Source organism: Carex rostrata, chromosome 4 (assembly GCF_964058835.1).
Source record: "Carex rostrata chromosome 4, lpCarRost1.2, whole genome shotgun sequence".
NCBI lineage: Eukaryota > Viridiplantae > Streptophyta > Magnoliopsida > Poales > Cyperaceae > Carex > Carex rostrata.
In genome coordinates, this window is record NC_135921.1 from 13091345 (window position 1) to 13110196 (window position 18852).

An 18852-nucleotide genomic window follows, 5' to 3' on the forward strand; every position below is an offset into this window, starting at 1 on the left:
TTCAACTCTTATTTCATACTAAAAAAATATTATATCAGTTGAATTGAAAGACGGTACCTTAAGAAAATAAAAACACAATTCTCTGAAGAAACAAACCTACATTCAACTATTCAAGTAGGGCCCAAGACTGATTTAGGTTTTGCTTATACACAAAACTCGCAAGTTTGAAATATAGTTTGAGAATCCTTGTGAGTATTTAACATTGAGGGATACAATCTTCATTTTTTTTTTTTTATAAAAGATATAATATTCATGTTTATCTCAAAAAAAATTGCTTGGTGCATTGAAAGCAGACCTAAAAGAAAAACTAGACGTCCAAACCACATAATCATACAAAACTGAAGTGCTGATTCCAGTCCAATTCCGTACATAGAGAGAGGCGCATCATATGAACTAGCCATAATAATCATAATCAATTACATAACACCCATTTGATTAGAATACAAAGCAAACAACAATCACAACCCCTTATCTCTACCACATAAACCTTGCTGCGCACTTGCACACCTTGCATCGAGAGCAAGGTTAAAAAAAATAAAAATACATTGATCAACACATTTACCCAATTTCGTTTTCACTTGCAGGTTACATCAACTGAAAGCCCAAAAAAAAGATGGTATATATAATCATACACTAAGAATTTCAAGATACGGGAACACGACTAGCTCCTGCAACTAGATAGCTGTACAGAACTTCATAATAATTTTGTCTGATGCAAAAAAAGTACTAAACTAGCAACAAATCTTCTTCTCTAGAATATGTACCTCACTTGGTTCATGATCACTCTCCATTTAACAACAAGGAGTGATAAGGCATTTTCTTTATTTCAACAAACGTAGAATAGTCGTTCGTAAGGGGCTGTTTCCAAGGTTCCCCATCAATTTGCAAATATGCGCGGTTCCACTGACCGCCTCTTAATTCCAGCTTTATCGCAGCAGCCTAGAAAAATAAATTTAAAAAACTAAAAATAATATACCGGTAGATGTATAGATGGTATGTTAAGCTAAAATAAGTGAAGTCTGGTCAATACCCGAAAAGTTTAGATGAATGCAAAGTACAACCATAATAAACGACCAGACCAGTAAAAGTCCAAATACTATGGTAATAAGTTCAGTGTAGAAAAGGTTGGCACAAGTTAAGCCAGCACAATTCAATTACATTTTAAGAACAGTAAGCCATAATGTAATACTACATGTAGTGATGTAAATACGTGACGTGCCATGACGTGACTAGTCATGCCGTGACCAAGTCAGATTTTCAAGTGTCGTTTCGTGCCGTGACCAAATTCGGAGGGACGGTCACCAAGGCACGCCGTGACCAGACGTGTCGTGTTGATTACATTTAACTATTTTTTTCGTAAGTTAATTTATTCAAACTTCACCATTCAATCAAGATCTAACGGTCCTGGGCATGCGTGACTCACGTGACCATGTGACATGCCAAGCCATGACCAGACCAGTTCGCATGTCGTGCTGTGCCAATTTTCCAAAGGATGGTCACATCACGTGAATGGTCGGCACGTGCTGTGCCGTGGACGTATCCGATCACGGCATGACTTTTTTACATCCCTAAATTCTACATGCATAACATTATAAAACTCCTGGAATTACAAAGCTAAAAGATGCACATATTGGGAATGTTTTCTGTCTGGTGCTGCTATTGAGATTGCAATGGTTGCCAAAAAAAAAAATTAACGAACCTGAGCAATATGCTTTGCTTTGATGAACTCAGCCATGACAAAGGAAGCGTGCCACCCTTCCTTGAGCCCAAATATTTCCAACAAGCCGTCATCAGCATGTGCTTCTACAAATCCTCTCTACAAATGCATAAAAGAGGAACAAATATGTTCAGGTTTTAGAGTTTAGGGTGTTGCTTTAATATATGCAAGAATGAGCATAATGTTTTAAATTACTTCAACTCCAGCAAACAAAAACAAAACCTTTTCAAGATAGTCAGGTTTTAGATCTCCCCAAGGATGTCTTCCACTTCCGTAATTGTAGAGATTTAAACAAACAAGTGATCTAACACTGCATGAAGAAAATAATAAACTTCACACATGTAAACAACAGACCAAAAGATAGATAAACTGACAAAAGCACAAATGACAGTAACGATCCTTAGTTGAGAGAACTAGGTTAAACCATTAAAGTAATGCCATATTTCAATGTTCATAATCTAGAAAAACACAACTAAATGACTTGCCTTGAATCAATGTGAATTTGCTCCCATTCAGAGCAATTTGCTCTTTTGATAAAGAGCCGCACAATATTTTTAAGACCCCTGCATATTGTCGCACAAATAACAGTGTTATAAGAGCATACTAAAGTAATCATTATTTCAGAACAAATCAAAATGAGTATTTGTCTAATTAAAAAGGAAGACAACAGTACGATTAGAGGTGCAAATAGGAGGCTTGGATCAAGCTCAATACAGGTCTTTGGTTCTGAAATTTTGATCATTTCAAATAAAATTCAATTCCTGGTGTCAGGACATTCCATATCAGGTTGTCCAATTTAGGATGTCTTGTCAGATATCAGATTAGTCGGCATTCGGTAACCATTCTGAAATGTTTATTTGTAGTTAGGGATGAATTTTCAGCCTATTTTTTTTATTCACAGCAAAATAGAAAAAAGAATTAAACCTATGCCATCAATTTCGGACAATTAGGTTTTATACCACAACCGCTGAATTATTCGGCGGTCAAAATCTGTGTTATGAGAGAGTTGGTTCTGATACCGCTGAATAATTCAGCTGTTGTGGTATAAAACGAAATTGTCTGAAATTGATGGTAAAGATGAAATTTTGATATTCGCTTATGCTACCGAAAAAAAAAAAAATCGGAGTTTTCAGGGTCAGGTCAGGTTATCTTTTTCATTCAGGCTGGGTATTCAGTTTGGATTTGATGACAAGTCTCTGGCTTTCAGGACCTGGTGGGGTTCGGGTTTTGCTGGGTCAGGCTTAAGTTCGTTTGCATTTGGGTAGTTGACATCTAGAAATAATCAGTTTGGCTTTGAGTTTGTGCAGAACAGGTCTTTTTAGGTTAAATCACAAGAGAAGTTACCTTAAATTTGGAGTAGCCGCACAAGGCGTACAAAACCACCCTTGGGTGCAGCTGTATCCAGCATATATCAACTAATAATAGGAAGGTAAAATTTACATTTTAGTGAAAACATATACATATATAGAGAAAATAAGTATAGCTAGTGTATCCAACAGGCAGGCAAGAAAATATAAGAATGTTTCTCACAGCCCACTAAATAACATAACAGTACCTACAAGATGCACAAACTATGACCCAAGATAGAAAATATAAAATTCCCTGGTCTAATTTAGGTAAAAATGTGGCAATCATGCCTTCTGAGCAGACATGTCAAGTTAGCACATGTAACATACCTTATTTGCAACTGGGCCCTGTGCAAGGTAAGGCTTCTCATTACGCAGATGATGGAATCCATGGGCCACTTGAGCATCCATTCCTTTATGCAATAGATATGCATGTTAATATCTTATAATAAAGCAGGAATAAATTAATAATTTTACTCTTCAGTACAAGCACATCAACACTGCACTCGAGTGAACAAGGTGTCCAGCAAAAATGGCACAAAGAGGGCTGGGAATTTCAGGGGATTGTCTCCAGGGAGACAAGAGACTCACTTGGGAGGGTTTGGTTTTAGAATAAAGTAAAGGAAATTTTGATATCTCTGTGGATGCCCGGCCTTGCTGCAAGACCTTAGTTCAAAATTTAAAAATAAAAAATAAACAATTTGCATGTGAAAAGCGAAAAGGGTGCTTAGTAAATCCTTAAAAAATAATCTCACCAATACTAAAATAGTTATAAAAGACTCCTCCGTAGCAAGAAATTTTCTCAGGCATCTCTCCTTCGATATCCATCTCCTGCAATCATATGACTATCAGATACTTCGGTAAAACATAGAAAATGTTAATTCAACAGTTCAAGTTACATTTTCAATGATAAAGTACTTGAAAAGGCATGCACTTTTGCAGAAAGCTTTGCTTTAGAAACTATCCGAAGTTTTAATAGATTGAACAAACCTTATCCTTTTGCTTGATGGAGTACGGCTTTTCTTTTAGCTCCCCTTCCGGCATTGCAATTTCTAAATGCCAACTGCATATGCATTCCAAAGTTGGGGGCTAAAAGGTTAAAATTTAGATCTAACTTCTGTTACGCTAAAATTTAAGTTGCCCACTGGTCCAAATTAAACCTAAATTAAACACAAGAGAAAATAAAATAAACTGAATCTTGACAAAAATTACAAGCATCAAACACAGCGATCACTGCGCAACCAGGCCCACATTCAAAATCAGGTAAAGGCATTCTTTAATTCAAAGGATAAATGCAACCAGACCAACTGAAATGATAGACCAAATTTGGAACAAGAAATAGAATTCACCTATCAAGCCGGCAAATAGGCGCAATCACTGCCTTGTAGAGCAATTGCTTCACAGCTGACCGCCAGGCAAATGGGAAAGAACCACCCTGTACAAAAATACTATTACTAGAGCAATCCGTAAGTCTAAAAAAAGAGTGGTCAAACAAGAATATACACATACCCAGCCAAATGTTCTTGAAAGGTCGTTCCCGGTACCAAGAGGAATAATCGCTGTCGGAGGAACCGGTTCCCTTTTGCTCTCATAAAGGTCTTTGAGGCTTCCCAGCAACCAACCCACAGTACCATCGCCTCCTGCAACCTAAAAAAAGAACATACATCAAAAGTGTGTACATCTCAGATAGGAAAGAGATTAGCATAAGAAAACTCAGTATAGCATATGTAGAAAAATTAAAAAATATGTTGATTTTTTTAAAAAGTTTCGTACATACAAAAATTCGCTATCGTATAGTTTCTTGTCCTTTAGCAAATTGATATTCTCGACAGTGCTGGAGAGTATATAGTCACCCTGCATGTCAAGCTACAAACCCATCCCCAACAACCCCCCCACTCCCACCCTAAATATAACAATTCTGGCTCCACCCCCGGACACAACCATCTTATATTTGTAAGCCAAGTAGTTCGGGATTATATGGAGAAGTTAAAAGAGAATAAAAACCTTAAGCACCACATAGAAGGTCTAAGTTTGTGATTTAAGTGAAATATTGAGCGAGATTGTCTCTCAGGCTCGATTTAGAATCAAGATAGCATACCACAATTCTCAACTTTTCACGTGTGTCCTTTGCACAAGCATCACCTTGAGCAGCCATTTGTTCCAAGCAAGCCAATCCATATGAAACAAAATCAGGTGGTTTAATGGTTTGAAGATCAAAAACCTGCACCAACATAATTAATTAGCAAGTCCTGGTACAAACAGGAGTTAACACGGGGTAAAAAAGATACACCAACAAAATATATTCAAGCCCCTCTTCAATTTAGAAAGGTGCACTATATTGTCTACATAATACAATATAATAAGAGTAGTATTCCCATTTTTCTCTTTCCCCAATCATGCCTCACATCCTTATCTTTATTTTCAAAGTCCAAACAGTCCATCTGAACCATTCAACATAATCTTCATGTTAAAATGTGATGTAATATGTGCTTGGATATGAAATTTATATTTTTTTTTAAATTACTATTTTTTAGATAGGTACAAAATCACTGTTTTTCACAAAATTTCGAACCATCCATGTACCTATAAAAAAAATAGTAAAAATTTTCAAAAAATATAAAATTTGGTTTCCAGGTTTCCAAGCACATTTTAATATGGAGATCATGTTGAGCAGTTCAAATCGAATATTTGGACCTTATAAACGGAGATAAGAATGTTAGGCGTGATTGGGGCACGAAAACAATGGGTCATTTTAACCCTACTCATATAATAATACAAGAGTTGATGGGATCAAAGTAAGACTAATTTGGCCGACTTATGCTAAAGAAACTAGAAAATAGTTTGTTCCTTTTTATTTTTTGTATCAAAAAACATTTGCAAACTGGTTAAACGGAGGGACTAGTTTTTCTCAAACAGTTGTGCAGTTCCAGTGCCCTGCCAGCTGGCGTGCAACCCAGCTCCTGCAGGCCCCAAAAACTGAATGCAAATTTTGTCAACCTTTCAGGCTATTTATTTTTTTAGTTTACCTGTAATTATATTTGAAGACATGTGGATGGAAATAATATTGCTCTTAATCTAACTATTTTTCGAAAAATAAAAAATAAAAAAAGCCTTTGGCCAGCTTGTGAAATATTGTCTTTTAATGAGCAAAAAAAAAAAACAATGAGAACCAAAACGACACCTGTATTGAGCAAGATAAAGGTCAAACAAACCATTTTAAAACTATTACAAATATATTATTTTGATCATTCCCACAACAATTTTATTCATTTAATATTTAGACCATTCAAGACATTTGAAACAAATCCATAGCTCTGTATGGTGAATGTCCAAGAATGTCATAAATGGAGAGTACACAGTCGAAGAAGCTGAGCATTCAAAAGCTTCGAATCAATTTATTTGAACAATGGCCTTTAGTATTGCCTCTGGTACTATAGATTTTTGATAACTTAATTTCTCAATCTCATTTATCTTTAATGTTTGATCTAAAGTGTACCAATCAAAAATTGGGTTCTACACTATCGGAAACACAAACCCAATTGATTCGGAAAGTAGATCAAAACCAGCAAATCAATTAAGAGAGAAGCACTAATTCAACAAAAGGAACCATCAAATGCATCCTCCCAATTTGAAATGACAAGATTCATGCTCAACATAATCAACCGTAGATTTGACCCCTATGACCCAGGGTCATTGTTAGAGACAACATAGGTCAAAATTAGTTCTAAAGAGAAAACAAACAGAAATCGTACAAGAGTAAATTTAATTTTAGACAATATTCGAGAATTTGCATTGTTTAGCGTAAAAAGTGCAATATCAGATTACTGGTTCTCTTCGAAAAATCTTTTGAGAAATGTTGCCCATCTCATAACCAACGTTAAGCGTCGGCGCTCAAAATAGAAAAGGGAAAAAAAAAAATAGTAAAAATACTGCCCAAAACCAGAACTTAGAAATTAGACCATAAACTCTAGATAAAAACAATCTAATAGTGAATAAAACAGAAATATTCCTGACCTGCTCTTCACTCAGAAGTTCATGCAACCTCTCCTTGAGCTCTGGGCCATGGCGACCCCCACTTTTCGAGTTAACAAACACCACCAGTGGTGCCTCAGGCGCCACCATGGGCTCCTCGTCACCAACCAATGCACTAGATGCCGCCTCTACTCCCGCCGACACATCCTTAGTCGTGGAAGCTGTACGCATAGCCACACGAAGATACTTGCGCATCACGATCTTTTGTCTAAGTTCTTCCTTTGAGATCTCCTTGTGAAAGAACCCACATGCCTTAAGTGATTCCCAAATTGAAACTCTCGCCGCATACGCTATCCTTCCGGCAGCCCCCGATGCTTCATCGGACCCCGCCATGTCTCCTTTTCTCTATTTGACGTAGCCGTTTCCCTCTTTCTCTCTCTTATCTTCAGAGGTAGTGCTTGTTTGGGACTGAAGTCTGATTGAAACTTGAAAGCGAGAGGGAAAGAGGTAAGCAACGAACCAACGAACAAACAAAATAGATTCGAAGATCTAAACAAAACAGTGACTCAGAGAGAAAGGATTGGTGATGCAAAACCGATTATATTGTTCTTTGCGTACGCGCTACTGTACAGTATAACTCAGTCTCAGTTTAGACCGTGCAGCGGCTTTCAACTCTTCTAGAGCGAAAGAGAGAAATTTTGCCTTTGCAAAAAGAGAAGAAACACCCAGCGTGATGTATCAAAATTCGATATATCATGTTACGCATCACCGTCTCCGTTTGTAAAACGAGTCAATTGAAATAAGAAATGACTCGTTATATATATGATAATATTGTAATTAACACACTAGAGCCCAGAATCTAGATGGCAAATATGCGAGCATGTGGCATCGGGAATTCGTATCCTCTGTTATATCTCAAACTTTGCGCGACTTTATGGAAAATCCCAACCGTTTAAATACGTTCTTCACGAATCTCAAAGCACACATAATACTGACCCGTACATCACCCCGAATAGGCACCGGACACGTCGGTCACGCAAAAGTTGAGATATCTCAGAGGATTCGCACTCGTGGCATCGGACAACGGAATTCGTATCCTCTGCATTAACTGAAAAGGTAATCTTTTCAGTTAATGAATATTGAGCATCCGATCTGTTTCATGATTCGGGTATACAAGATCCGCACTAATATGAAAGGACCCCTATATCATAAGAAGGGGCCGGATTGGCTCCGTTTTAAATCAGACGGTTGAGATTCATTAACTCAAAAGATTCTTTTTTCAGTTAATGCAGAGGATACGCATCCCGATGATGGGACGGGAGGTCGCTTTCAGGCAGCCTGTTAATTCCAACACGGGTGATAAGCTGTAGTATGCCACTATAGTTCATTCTAATCACGAAGATGCCATCGGGACTGTCATTTAATGCTCCAGCCGGTTCTGGGCCGACATAGTGGAGGTCACTGGCTCACGCGAAAAGGCTGAATAGGGAATTTTGTATGTTATTATTCGGACGGATGTTTTTCTCTATTTCTGCAAAATTCATCTGTTACAATTAGGGCTGCAAACGAACCGAACCAAATCGAACATGCCCTAGTTCGAATTCGAATTCGAAATAATTTCGAACCAAATCTAATTCGAAATTGAAATAGATTTCAAACCTAAAAAGCCAGTTCGAATTTGGTTCGGTATAATTCGAACTAGTTCGATTTGATTCGAAATTAGTTCGAAATTGAGGCAGTAATCACCAGTTAAAGAAGAGGGAGAACTCACCGGACAGACACCACCTACTCACTGGAACACCACGATGGCAGGCCAAAGGTCGACGGGAGAATAAGCAGTCAGTTCTTTCACCTAGAGCCGGACTGATAAGGGACGACATCCATTTACTGGTAAGCGGAAGCAAAAAGAAGATTGTCAGATACAAGAGAAAGGGAAATATGCAAATACATCCCCATATTTTTCATTCATCGGAACGAGCGGACAACTTGGATGACCCCCTTTGTTGTTTTCCTTATTTAAATAACTGATGCGAGTGCAGCGTGTTCAGCTTAGTCTAATTTTTTCCAAATTTTTTTTGGCAATTTACAGCCCAATTCGAATCAAATAAACTCACGAACCTATTCGAATCGAATCTGATCAAATTCGAATTCGAAATTGAATTAATTTCGAATCGAACTGGTTTGAATTAATTTCAAACCGAATCTATTTCGAATCGAATTTTTTTCGAATTTTTTCGAATCAAACTCGAATCGAATCACGAACTACGAATTTTTTGTGCACCCCTAGTTACAATGTTATCGTAGTTCTACGCATAATCTACGAGTTATATAGATATTGGTGTGTACATCATAAAATAGATAAAAATTGAATTGAATACGGTAGAAAATCATACACAGCACCAATAGTACACGTGGTAATTAAAAAAATATGGTTTTTCTTCACCGTATTTACTCTTAGACTATTGTTATGGGATCTATACAATTATTTTTTTTAAATTTGTACATTATTTAGTTGAACTAAAACAAATTTATTAAAATTAATGACTTATTTTCAATTTAAAACGAGAATCCGTTATTGATGTACTAATAAAGACAATATCTTTTATGTAAAAGTTTGAAATTTAAATAAAAATATTTAATAAATATTAAATAGTTGAGTAGTTTGAATGTCAATTTTTACATAAAAAAAGAATCTTCAATTTAAAATAACTTGATGAAGGTGCCCTCTCCTCTAGGCTCTAGGTCGTTTTTTATGTCAGAGAAAAATAATTAACAAAAGAAGATTCTGAGAAACAAGATTTGAAAACTATGAAAACATGAAAGTCCGAAGTTTTAAAATTCAACCTGGCGTATGTAGACCAAACTTTGAATTTCCCAATTTGAATAGCCCTATTTTGAATTGAATGGTAAACTGTAATTTGAAACTATGGCCTAATTCCAATTTGATTTTGTGACGCAATATGTGGCACGTGCATTGTACCCATCGTGTAAAAATATAGTTCAATTTCTAGTTGAAATCGTTTGATATGCATTCAAATTCATACACATTTGATCCGCACAAATTATAAAACTGTTCATTCAAATTTTCATGTGGATCAAATAGTTCTGAACAGATATTTAACTGAATTTGATTAGATATTCATCAAACCAACTCCGATTTCCAACTCGCATTTGTCTCTGATTTTGATAGGATCTGAATCAAAACCAAAGGCTTGAGTTACCTCATCTAGACTCGAGAGAACACAGGCTTCGGATAAACAAATGCGAATTAACATGTGATATTCATATATACCTCAGAGTTCAGATCTAGTAAAGTAACTCAATTTTTGGGTTTAAATCGGGACCATCTGATTCGAATCCGTAATAATCTATCTGAAGTAAAACACATACATTTCGAGAGATGAATTCAAATCGTGAAGTAATCTCGAGTGACAAATTCAAATCAGACAATCTCAATCAAAAACTCAAAGATTGAATTACTTTAGGGGATCCGGGCCCAGTACCTCGTGGGCATTGGCTCTCCCGGCTTGATCTTTATATTTCCCTAAAAAAAAAAATTATCAAAGAGGAAATTTAGAGGCTTGATTTTTATATTTCCCTAAAAAAAAAAAAATGATCACAGAGGAACATGGCACGAATTCGTTTTTCTACTATTTTTTTCTGGGTGAATTTGGTCTGAGGTTACTAAATTTTGTTCTTTGTTAAAAATTAATCATCCAAGTTTAATTTGTTTATATATAATTATTTAATTTGTTATTTGTCTTAATTAAGTTATCTCAACTGAAATTTTCTTTGTTTATGACAATGAACAAAGTTTAGTAACATTGAATTTTATTCTTCTTTTCTAAAAGAATGTTCCTTGCAATAATTGCAGTCTGCAGCTCATCAACACATCAAATTCAGTACTAAAAACATTTTGTTGGTGCTTTGAAAACTGTGCCACATGTGGCATGACTTTCTGTAAATTTTTCTGGATTGTTCGGAGAAATTAGGAGTCCACATCGTCGGAAAAGTATCCGATGTTTTCCGTGCAGTGCTGTGCGGTAGTTTTGATCTGGTCTATTTGTTTAGAATCGGACGGACAAAATCAAATTTTGCTCGAATTTAAGAAAAACTCAACATTTGGTGAACCCTTAATCCAGCCCGTCTGATCCGAAATGAACGTACCAGATCAAAAGCACCGCACAGAAATCCTCCGCAGAGGATAGCGTTTCCCACATCGTCTGCATTAACTCAAAAGAGCATCTTTTGAGTTAATAGATATCAGCCGTTCGATTATAAATGGAGTCCATCCGACCTCCAGTCTAAAATATAGGGTCTTTATTTTTAGTGCGGATCTAATTTGTACGAATCTCAAAGCTGATCAGACGGTTTAGATACATTAACTCAAAAGATTCTTTTTTGAGTTAATGCAGAGGATACGAATTCAGAAATTAGCGGATGGTAATTTTTTTTTTAATAAAAAATATCAGGAGTCTAATTTTTCAAATTTTAATGTTCATAAAATCTCTAATGTTTCATCGACTCTTCTGTGTACATCTGCTGAGAAAAACAAATTAGATAACTTGGTAATTGTCTGTTTGTAAACGAAATTCCTGTCCCAATTTTGAGAAAATGACGAGTTGGTGGAATTTGAATGTCTTTTCTTGTTTATCTTTTTCTGTTCCGCCGACAGTATATACCATGTTTTTCTGTCAATTCAGGTTTTCTATAGAAATTCAAAATATCGCCGGTTCGAAATTAATTGCAGAGAACTTAAATGTTATAATACACTTGCTCGGCGGAACCAATAAATTTAAATTTGTAAATTCAAATATAAATGAGGCTGGCTAATGTTAAAACAGTATAACGTTATAATTTTAGTCTAAATTATAACGAATTAATTTTTGCGATTTTAAAATCTGAATAATTGTAATATGTTTTTTATATTAAAATGTGTATGGAGACCAACTTAATTATTTTACAATAGGTATGAAGTCACTATATTCATATTTTCATATGATTATGAATTATTTAAAATAGTAATTTTGTATTTATCTAAAAAACAGTAAAAAAAAAATTAAGAAATATATAAAATTTAATTTTCAACTCAATTTTAATATAGAGATTATATTGACCAAAATGAGGTATGAATAAATGGACCTTCTTTATATTTTAAATAGGTACCAAAATAACTTTAATCGGTTGAAAGCAATGTTAAATGTGTACGCATGGATCACATATATGTATGCGGTAGGCTATTGCGTTCAGAATGTCATGCAGTTTCTTCTATGTAGAGTTTCGATAGTTGCTCTCAAATTCCAAAAAGATACATAAAATAATTATGTTTGCCGAAGTTTGGACTCATAACCTATGAGAATGCGGTAAAGAGCACAAACCACTAAATTAGAACAACTTTGTGTTATAAATTAGTTTTATTTATATATATTTTGTTAATAACTCATAGTAAAACCATAAATGAACTTTCACAATAAAATCGGCATATAAAGCCTATGCAGCATATGCGATATGTACTGATCTTCTACATACATGAATAATACACTTGCATGGCGGAACCAATAAATTTAGATTAGTAAATTCAAATATAAATGAGTCCGCCTAATGTTATAACAATATAATGTTATAATTTTAGTCTAAATTATAACGAATCAATTTTTACGATTTTAAAATATGAATAATTGTAATATGCTCTCTATATTAAAATGTGTATGGAGACTAAATTAATTATTTTACTATAGGTACAAAGTCACTATTTTCATATGATTATTAACCATCTAAAATAGTAATTTTGCATCTATCTAAAAAAATAGTAAAAAAAAATTAAGAAATATATAAAATTTGGTTTTCAAGTCAATTTTAATATGGAAATTATATTGAGCACAATGAGGTATGAATAAATGGACCTTCTTTATATTTTAAATAGATACCAAAATAACTTTAACTGGCTGAAAGCAATGTTAAATGCAGAATTTATCAAGTTGTTCTCAAATTTAAATATATGTGGTAGGTTGTTGCGTTCATAATGTCATGTAGTCTCTTCTATGCAAAATTTATCAAGTTGTTCTCAAATTTGAAAAAAGACATAAAAGAATTATGTTTGTGAAAGTTTGAATTCATAACATATGAGAATGTGGTAAAAAGCACAACCTTGGCTAGAATAACTTTGTGTTATAGATTAGTTTTATTTATATATATTTTGTTAACAACTCACATAATAAAATCTGCATATACAACTCATACAACATATGTGATATGTACTGATCTTCCACATACATGAATAAGGTCGTATTTAAAAACCCGCAGGAGATATTTCCAAAGCGGCAAACGAATCAAACCGAATTGAACTTAACTTAGTTCGAGTTCAAGTTCGAACCAATTTTGAACCGAATTGGTTCGAAATTGAAGCAGGGTTTCGAATTGAAAAGAAGAGTTTGAGTTTGATTCGGTGTGATTCGAATCAGTTTTGAATCGAACTGGTTCGAAATTAAAGCAGGATTTAGAACTAAAAATAAGAATTTTGAATTGAGTTAGACTCAGTTTGAGTTCGATTCGAACCAATTTTGAACCAAACTGATTTAATTTGTTTCGAACCGAATTTTTTCGAATCGAACTCAATCAAATCACAAACTACTATTTTTTTTTGGGCACTACTATATTTCTTATGCAATATTAAGATATTTCTGTGGGTTACCGTATGAAATACTCCTATGTTGTTATAGAATAAGGGCTTCACATTTATTTTATTTAATAAATGTGAAAGGAACATGTGATATTGATATAATTATATGCATGACTATTGACTAGTGGGGCCCCCATTGCCTCATGTCATAAAACAAGGGTGTCTTTGTCGGTCGACACTAAAATTTAATAAAAACTACTACCTTGTGGTCACTGGCTCCTCCCTTGCCCAATAACATGCCGAAATTTTTATTTATAGCATAGAAAAAAAAAGAAAAAAAAGAAGCTAAAACACTTTGGATTTGAAGAAATTCCAGGATTACTCATGTCACAGAGCCAGTCTACGGTTTCAATTAATGAAGTCTGCACAGATAATCTGCAGCTCCAAATAGAGTCCGCAGAACCAATCAGTGATTCCAACTTTTTTTTTTTTAAACAAAAAAATGTATTAAAGAAACGGAGGTGATTTTGGAAATTTTTTATTCATAGAAATTGAAAAAAAAAAGATAGAGAGAGAAATAGAAAGAGTGCAGGTTTTGTGATATTGATAGAAAGATTAGTACAGATTTTACCGATCCTAACAATCAAAACACTTAGGATAGGGAGAATCTCTACCCATCCTAACTTATCTTGGATCTTCTATGAAGACGGTGCCTGAGAAGATCAAGAATTGATCTGTTGCTATTCCTGTTTTGAAGACGGTGTCACAAAAAATCCAGAATATATTAGGATGGGTAGAGATTCTGCCTATCCTAATTGTTTTGATTATTAAAATCGATAAAATCTGTACCGATCTTTCTACCAATATCACAAAACCTGCACTCTTTCTATTTCTCTCTCTATCTTTTTTTTCAATTTCTATGAATAAAAAATTTCCGGTGATTTTGGTCCGAACCGAAATGGGTATTTATCAATTTCTGTGTTTTGTGCACTGAAATCGATGTTTTTGTTTTGTAATTAATATTTAAAAAAAAAAAAAAATTGGAGCTGCAGATTGGTTCTACGGACCTATCTGGAGTCGTAGATAATCTGTGCGGACTCCATTAATTAGGGCCGCAGAGCCAGTCTGCGGCTTGAGTGTTTCTGAAATTCCTTCAAAACAGGAGTGATGTGATTTATTTATTTTTATGCTATAAATAAAAATTTCGGAATAACATGCTCAGAGGGACTAAGGCACGAGTTCGTTTTCCTACCTTCTTTTGATTATTTTGAAAAAGAAAGTTTCCAGCTATCATTCCATTTTTTATTTCTGAAAATTTTAAAAATAATTTGTCTAAAATAAGATTGATTATCATTTTTTGGATAAATGAATAAAACCATCAATGATCTGATTCTATTAAGAGAGAGGTCTGTGAGATTAAACAAATAATTTGGTTCTACTTATTTTCATTTTTTTTATCACACCAACGTCACACAGTGTAGAAAATTAATTAGATACCTCTCTTCACAATGTGAGCTTTGTGGAAGTGGGAAAAAAAAGAAGAGGAAATGATCTGCATATTTCACATTTCCAACTAGCAAAGACACGCTGCAAGTTACGAAAAGTACTAGAACCGCATCAATCAAACTATTGATTCGATTTGAGAAACTGTCCAATAAAATTAATTAGATACCTATCTCCACAATGTGGATTCTGTGAAAGCGAAAAAAAAAAGAGAGGAAATGATCTGCATATTTCACATTTCCAACTAGCAAAGATACGCTGCAAGTTACGAAAAGTACCAGAACCGCATCAATCAAACTATTTATTCGATTTGAGAAAATGTCCAATAAAATTAATTAGATACCTAACTCCACAATGTGGATTATGTGAAAGCGAAAAAAAAAGAGAGGAAAGGATCTGCATATTTCACATTTCCAACTAGCAAAGACACGCTGCAAGTTACGAAAAGTACTAGAACCGCATCAATCAAACTATTGATTCGATTTGAGAAAATGTCCAATAAAATTAATTAGATACCTATCTCCACAATGTGGATTATGTGAAAGCGAAAAAAAGAAGAGAGGAAATGATCTGCATATTTCACATTTCCAACTAGCAAAGACACGCTGCAAGTTACGAAAAGTACTAGAACCGCATCAATCAAACTATTTATTCGATTTGAGAAAACGTCCAATAAAATTAATTAGATACCTATCTCCACAATGTGAATTATGTGAAAGCGAAAAAAAAGGAGAGGAAATGATCTGCATATTTTACATTTCCAATTAGCAAAAACACGCTGCAAGTTACGAAAAGTACTAGAACCGATGTTTCCGTTAATTTATTTTTAAAATTTCTAAAAATAAAAAAGTTGACACTTGGCAGTCTGTAGTCTGCAGCGGCATCAGCATCAAACGCATCAACTTTTTTTTTTTTTTTGAGTAGAATCAACGCATCAATTACTTGAGAACATTTTGTGTATTACTTTCTCTAATTTTTTCTGGGTTGTTTGGAAAATTGGTTGCTAGAATGTTGCACTAATTAGCATGTTGTCGATCGAAATTTTGTTATTCTAGCTACCAACTAAAATTAACATTTAGCAAGTTCGTACCAATTCGAAATGTCCAGATCTACTAACATTTTGCTGTTTCAAAAATTAAAGAATAATTATTTTAGGACCCGCATTATAGTATTTGCACTATATCTGGCTACAGTACTCGCACTTAGAAGAATAATGTATCGTGGTCCCTACTAATTATTATTCTAAAAATATATTATATAGTCTCAACTAATTATTATTATAAAATTCCAACAACACCCTTTCTCTATGGTCCCCTTTTAAAGTCCCGCCACTAATTTGCGTCAACCTTTTTCTAACAAAAATAGTTGATATCATAAAAATTAATACTTCAATGCATATATATTAATATTTTCAATACTTAGATATTAATACTTTCAGTGTTATATGTAAAAAATACTTAGATATTTATACCTTCGTAAATATAAATACTTAGAAGATAAGATATTAACACTTAAAAAAGTAAGATATTAATACCTTGATGTGTAACTTGTCATAATAATATCTTTTCGAGTTCTCCAATCATTTCTGCATCAACTTTCCTCTAACAAACATAGTTGACCTCATAGGTATAAATACTTTAGTGTATAAGTATAAATACTTTCAATACTTAGATATTAATATTTTCAGTGTCATATGTAAAAAATACCTGCAAGTGTAGGCATAAATACTTGTACGGCGAGGTATAAACACTTGCGTGACGACGAGCCTGAAAGGACGTCATCATAGATCTCATTTGAAAGAGAAAATTGCATAGATATTAATACTTTAGACAAAATTCAATTTGTGGAGTTTTTGCAGTCCCCGTAGGAAGTTTTATTTATGCATTTAATTTTCGGTGGTCCCCGGGTACTGTAGCGCGGGTATTGTTATCTTCGTGCTCTAAGAATCCACGCAATAAATAATTGTTCATATCATAGGTATAAATACTTCCGTACATAGATATAAATACTTCCGTTCATAGGTATTAATATTTAAAAAAAAAAAATCAAATTGTGTAGTTTTTGCGATCCCCAGAAGAAATTATATTTTCATATTTAATTTTTGATACTCCCCCTGCAAGCACAATGCGGATACTATTATCAGCTCCCAAAATTAAAATGCCAAGAACAAAATAACCAAAGTTGTGCGGGATTTCAAAATCTACCCAAATTGAATTTTTTTTCCAGTAATTCAGTCTAAAACTGGAAAAATTTATTCCGGCTTTAGAATTCAAAAGGCAGCGTCTAAAAAAACAGAGAGAAACCTTAAAAAAAAATTTCCGGTTTCAACATTTTTTTTCTTTTTTCAGATTTTTTTTATTTAAATAGAAATATTTATAATTTATTTATTTTTTCTATTGAAATATTAGAAATATTTAATATATTTCTTTGAAAATAGATGAAATACTATATAATTTGATTTATTAGAAAGACTGCTACAAATAACCCGGGTCAACATTTTTCATACCGGATTTTTTGCGGCTGTAAGAAAAATTAATATATTTCTTTATGAGTTATTGAAAAATAATAAAAATGCTTGGATTCTGAGTTATTGATTCCGGTTTAAAAGTCACTTCTAGGTAATACAACAAATTTTGTGATCCTTCTAGTACATTTAATTTATAAAAAGTTGTATCTATTTTGAGAATTATTTTTAATAACAATCATTAAATAACTTAAAAATTTTGTTTTCTTTCAAAAATAGATATCACTTTTTAGAAATTAAATGTACTAGAAAGATGACAATATTTTCTGTATTTACTTAGAAGTGACTTTTGAACCGGAATGAGCAAGGACCTACTTGCATAGGAATTAATTGGCACAACTGATACGGATGCAGCAATCATGTCCAACTAGCAATCGCAAGTTCGCAACTAATTCCATCTATTTGAGGGGTTGGTATTTATTTCTTGAATGAAGTTGTTTGGCGTTGATTGTTGGACACTTTAAGATTCCAAATAAATGCACGCAAAAGCGGACGAACGTGTTTTCTCACCAAGACAGCTCTCTGCGGAAATTTTTTTATTAATCGAAATTATAAAATTTAGATGTACAGAAATAGAAAAAGTGTTTTGTTTTCATTAAATGTAGTAAGATAGGAATCATTGAGTCTGAACCATTGTTTTTTTTTTTTGAACTGCAGCAGAGAGAAAAAGGAAAATTTATGAATTAGACTCAATGATTCTGATCTATAAATGAGTTGATTTTATGCGGCACAAAACCCTCTATAACCATTGATTTTCTACTGATACAGAGGATTTTGTGTTAAAGAAAATCAATTCCTTTATGGATCGGAATCACGGTTTACGATCCATAAATTTTCTGCAGTACCAAACTCCTTATATCCGTAGATACAGAGAGTTTTGTGCCACAAAAAATTAACCCTTTTATGGATCGGACTCATTGAATCCGATTCATATATATATATATATATAGGGCACAGCTAAATTGCTGCTGGCAGCATTTCAACGGAGGTGCTGCCGGGGCAATTTCTTAATTTTTGATGTTCAAACAACAAATCCAAACCGTTAGATGTTTAATCTATATTATAATCTACTTGGAGACCAAATTTTACATTTTTTGAAATTTTTTTACTATTTATTAAGCTGGTTTGAAAACCGCTGATTTCAATGCTGCAGAAATTTACTGAAATCAGC

General features: G+C 33.8%; 1 protein-coding gene across 3 annotated transcripts; it reads right to left on the reverse strand.

Moving 5' to 3' along the window:
- Positions 1–387: 387 nt before the first annotated feature.
- On the reverse strand, positions 388–7739 carry LOC144553457 (diacylglycerol kinase 7-like). Of its 3 annotated transcripts, none has more exons than XM_078301630.1 (13): positions 7631–7739; positions 7078–7510; positions 5162–5284; positions 4573–4710; positions 4413–4498; positions 4054–4126; positions 3819–3894; positions 3394–3476; positions 3062–3132; positions 2203–2280; positions 1940–2027; positions 1700–1816; positions 388–939 (listed from the first exon to the last, which is right to left on the reverse strand). In XM_078301630.1, exons 2-13 carry the CDS (start codon positions 7426–7428, stop codon positions 781–783), a joined length of 1443 nt encoding a protein of 480 aa, XP_078157756.1. In that variant the 5' UTR covers positions 7429–7510; positions 7631–7739; the 3' UTR covers positions 388–780. The 3 variants fall into 3 exon arrangements, with proteins under 3 accessions (XP_078157756.1, XP_078157757.1, XP_078157755.1); XM_078301631.1 differs by lacking the exon at positions 7631–7739 and having other exon boundaries at positions 388–594; positions 765–939; positions 7078–7597; XM_078301629.1 differs by lacking the exon at positions 7631–7739 and having other exon boundaries at positions 7078–7597.
- Positions 7740–18852: the final 11113 nt, after the last annotated feature.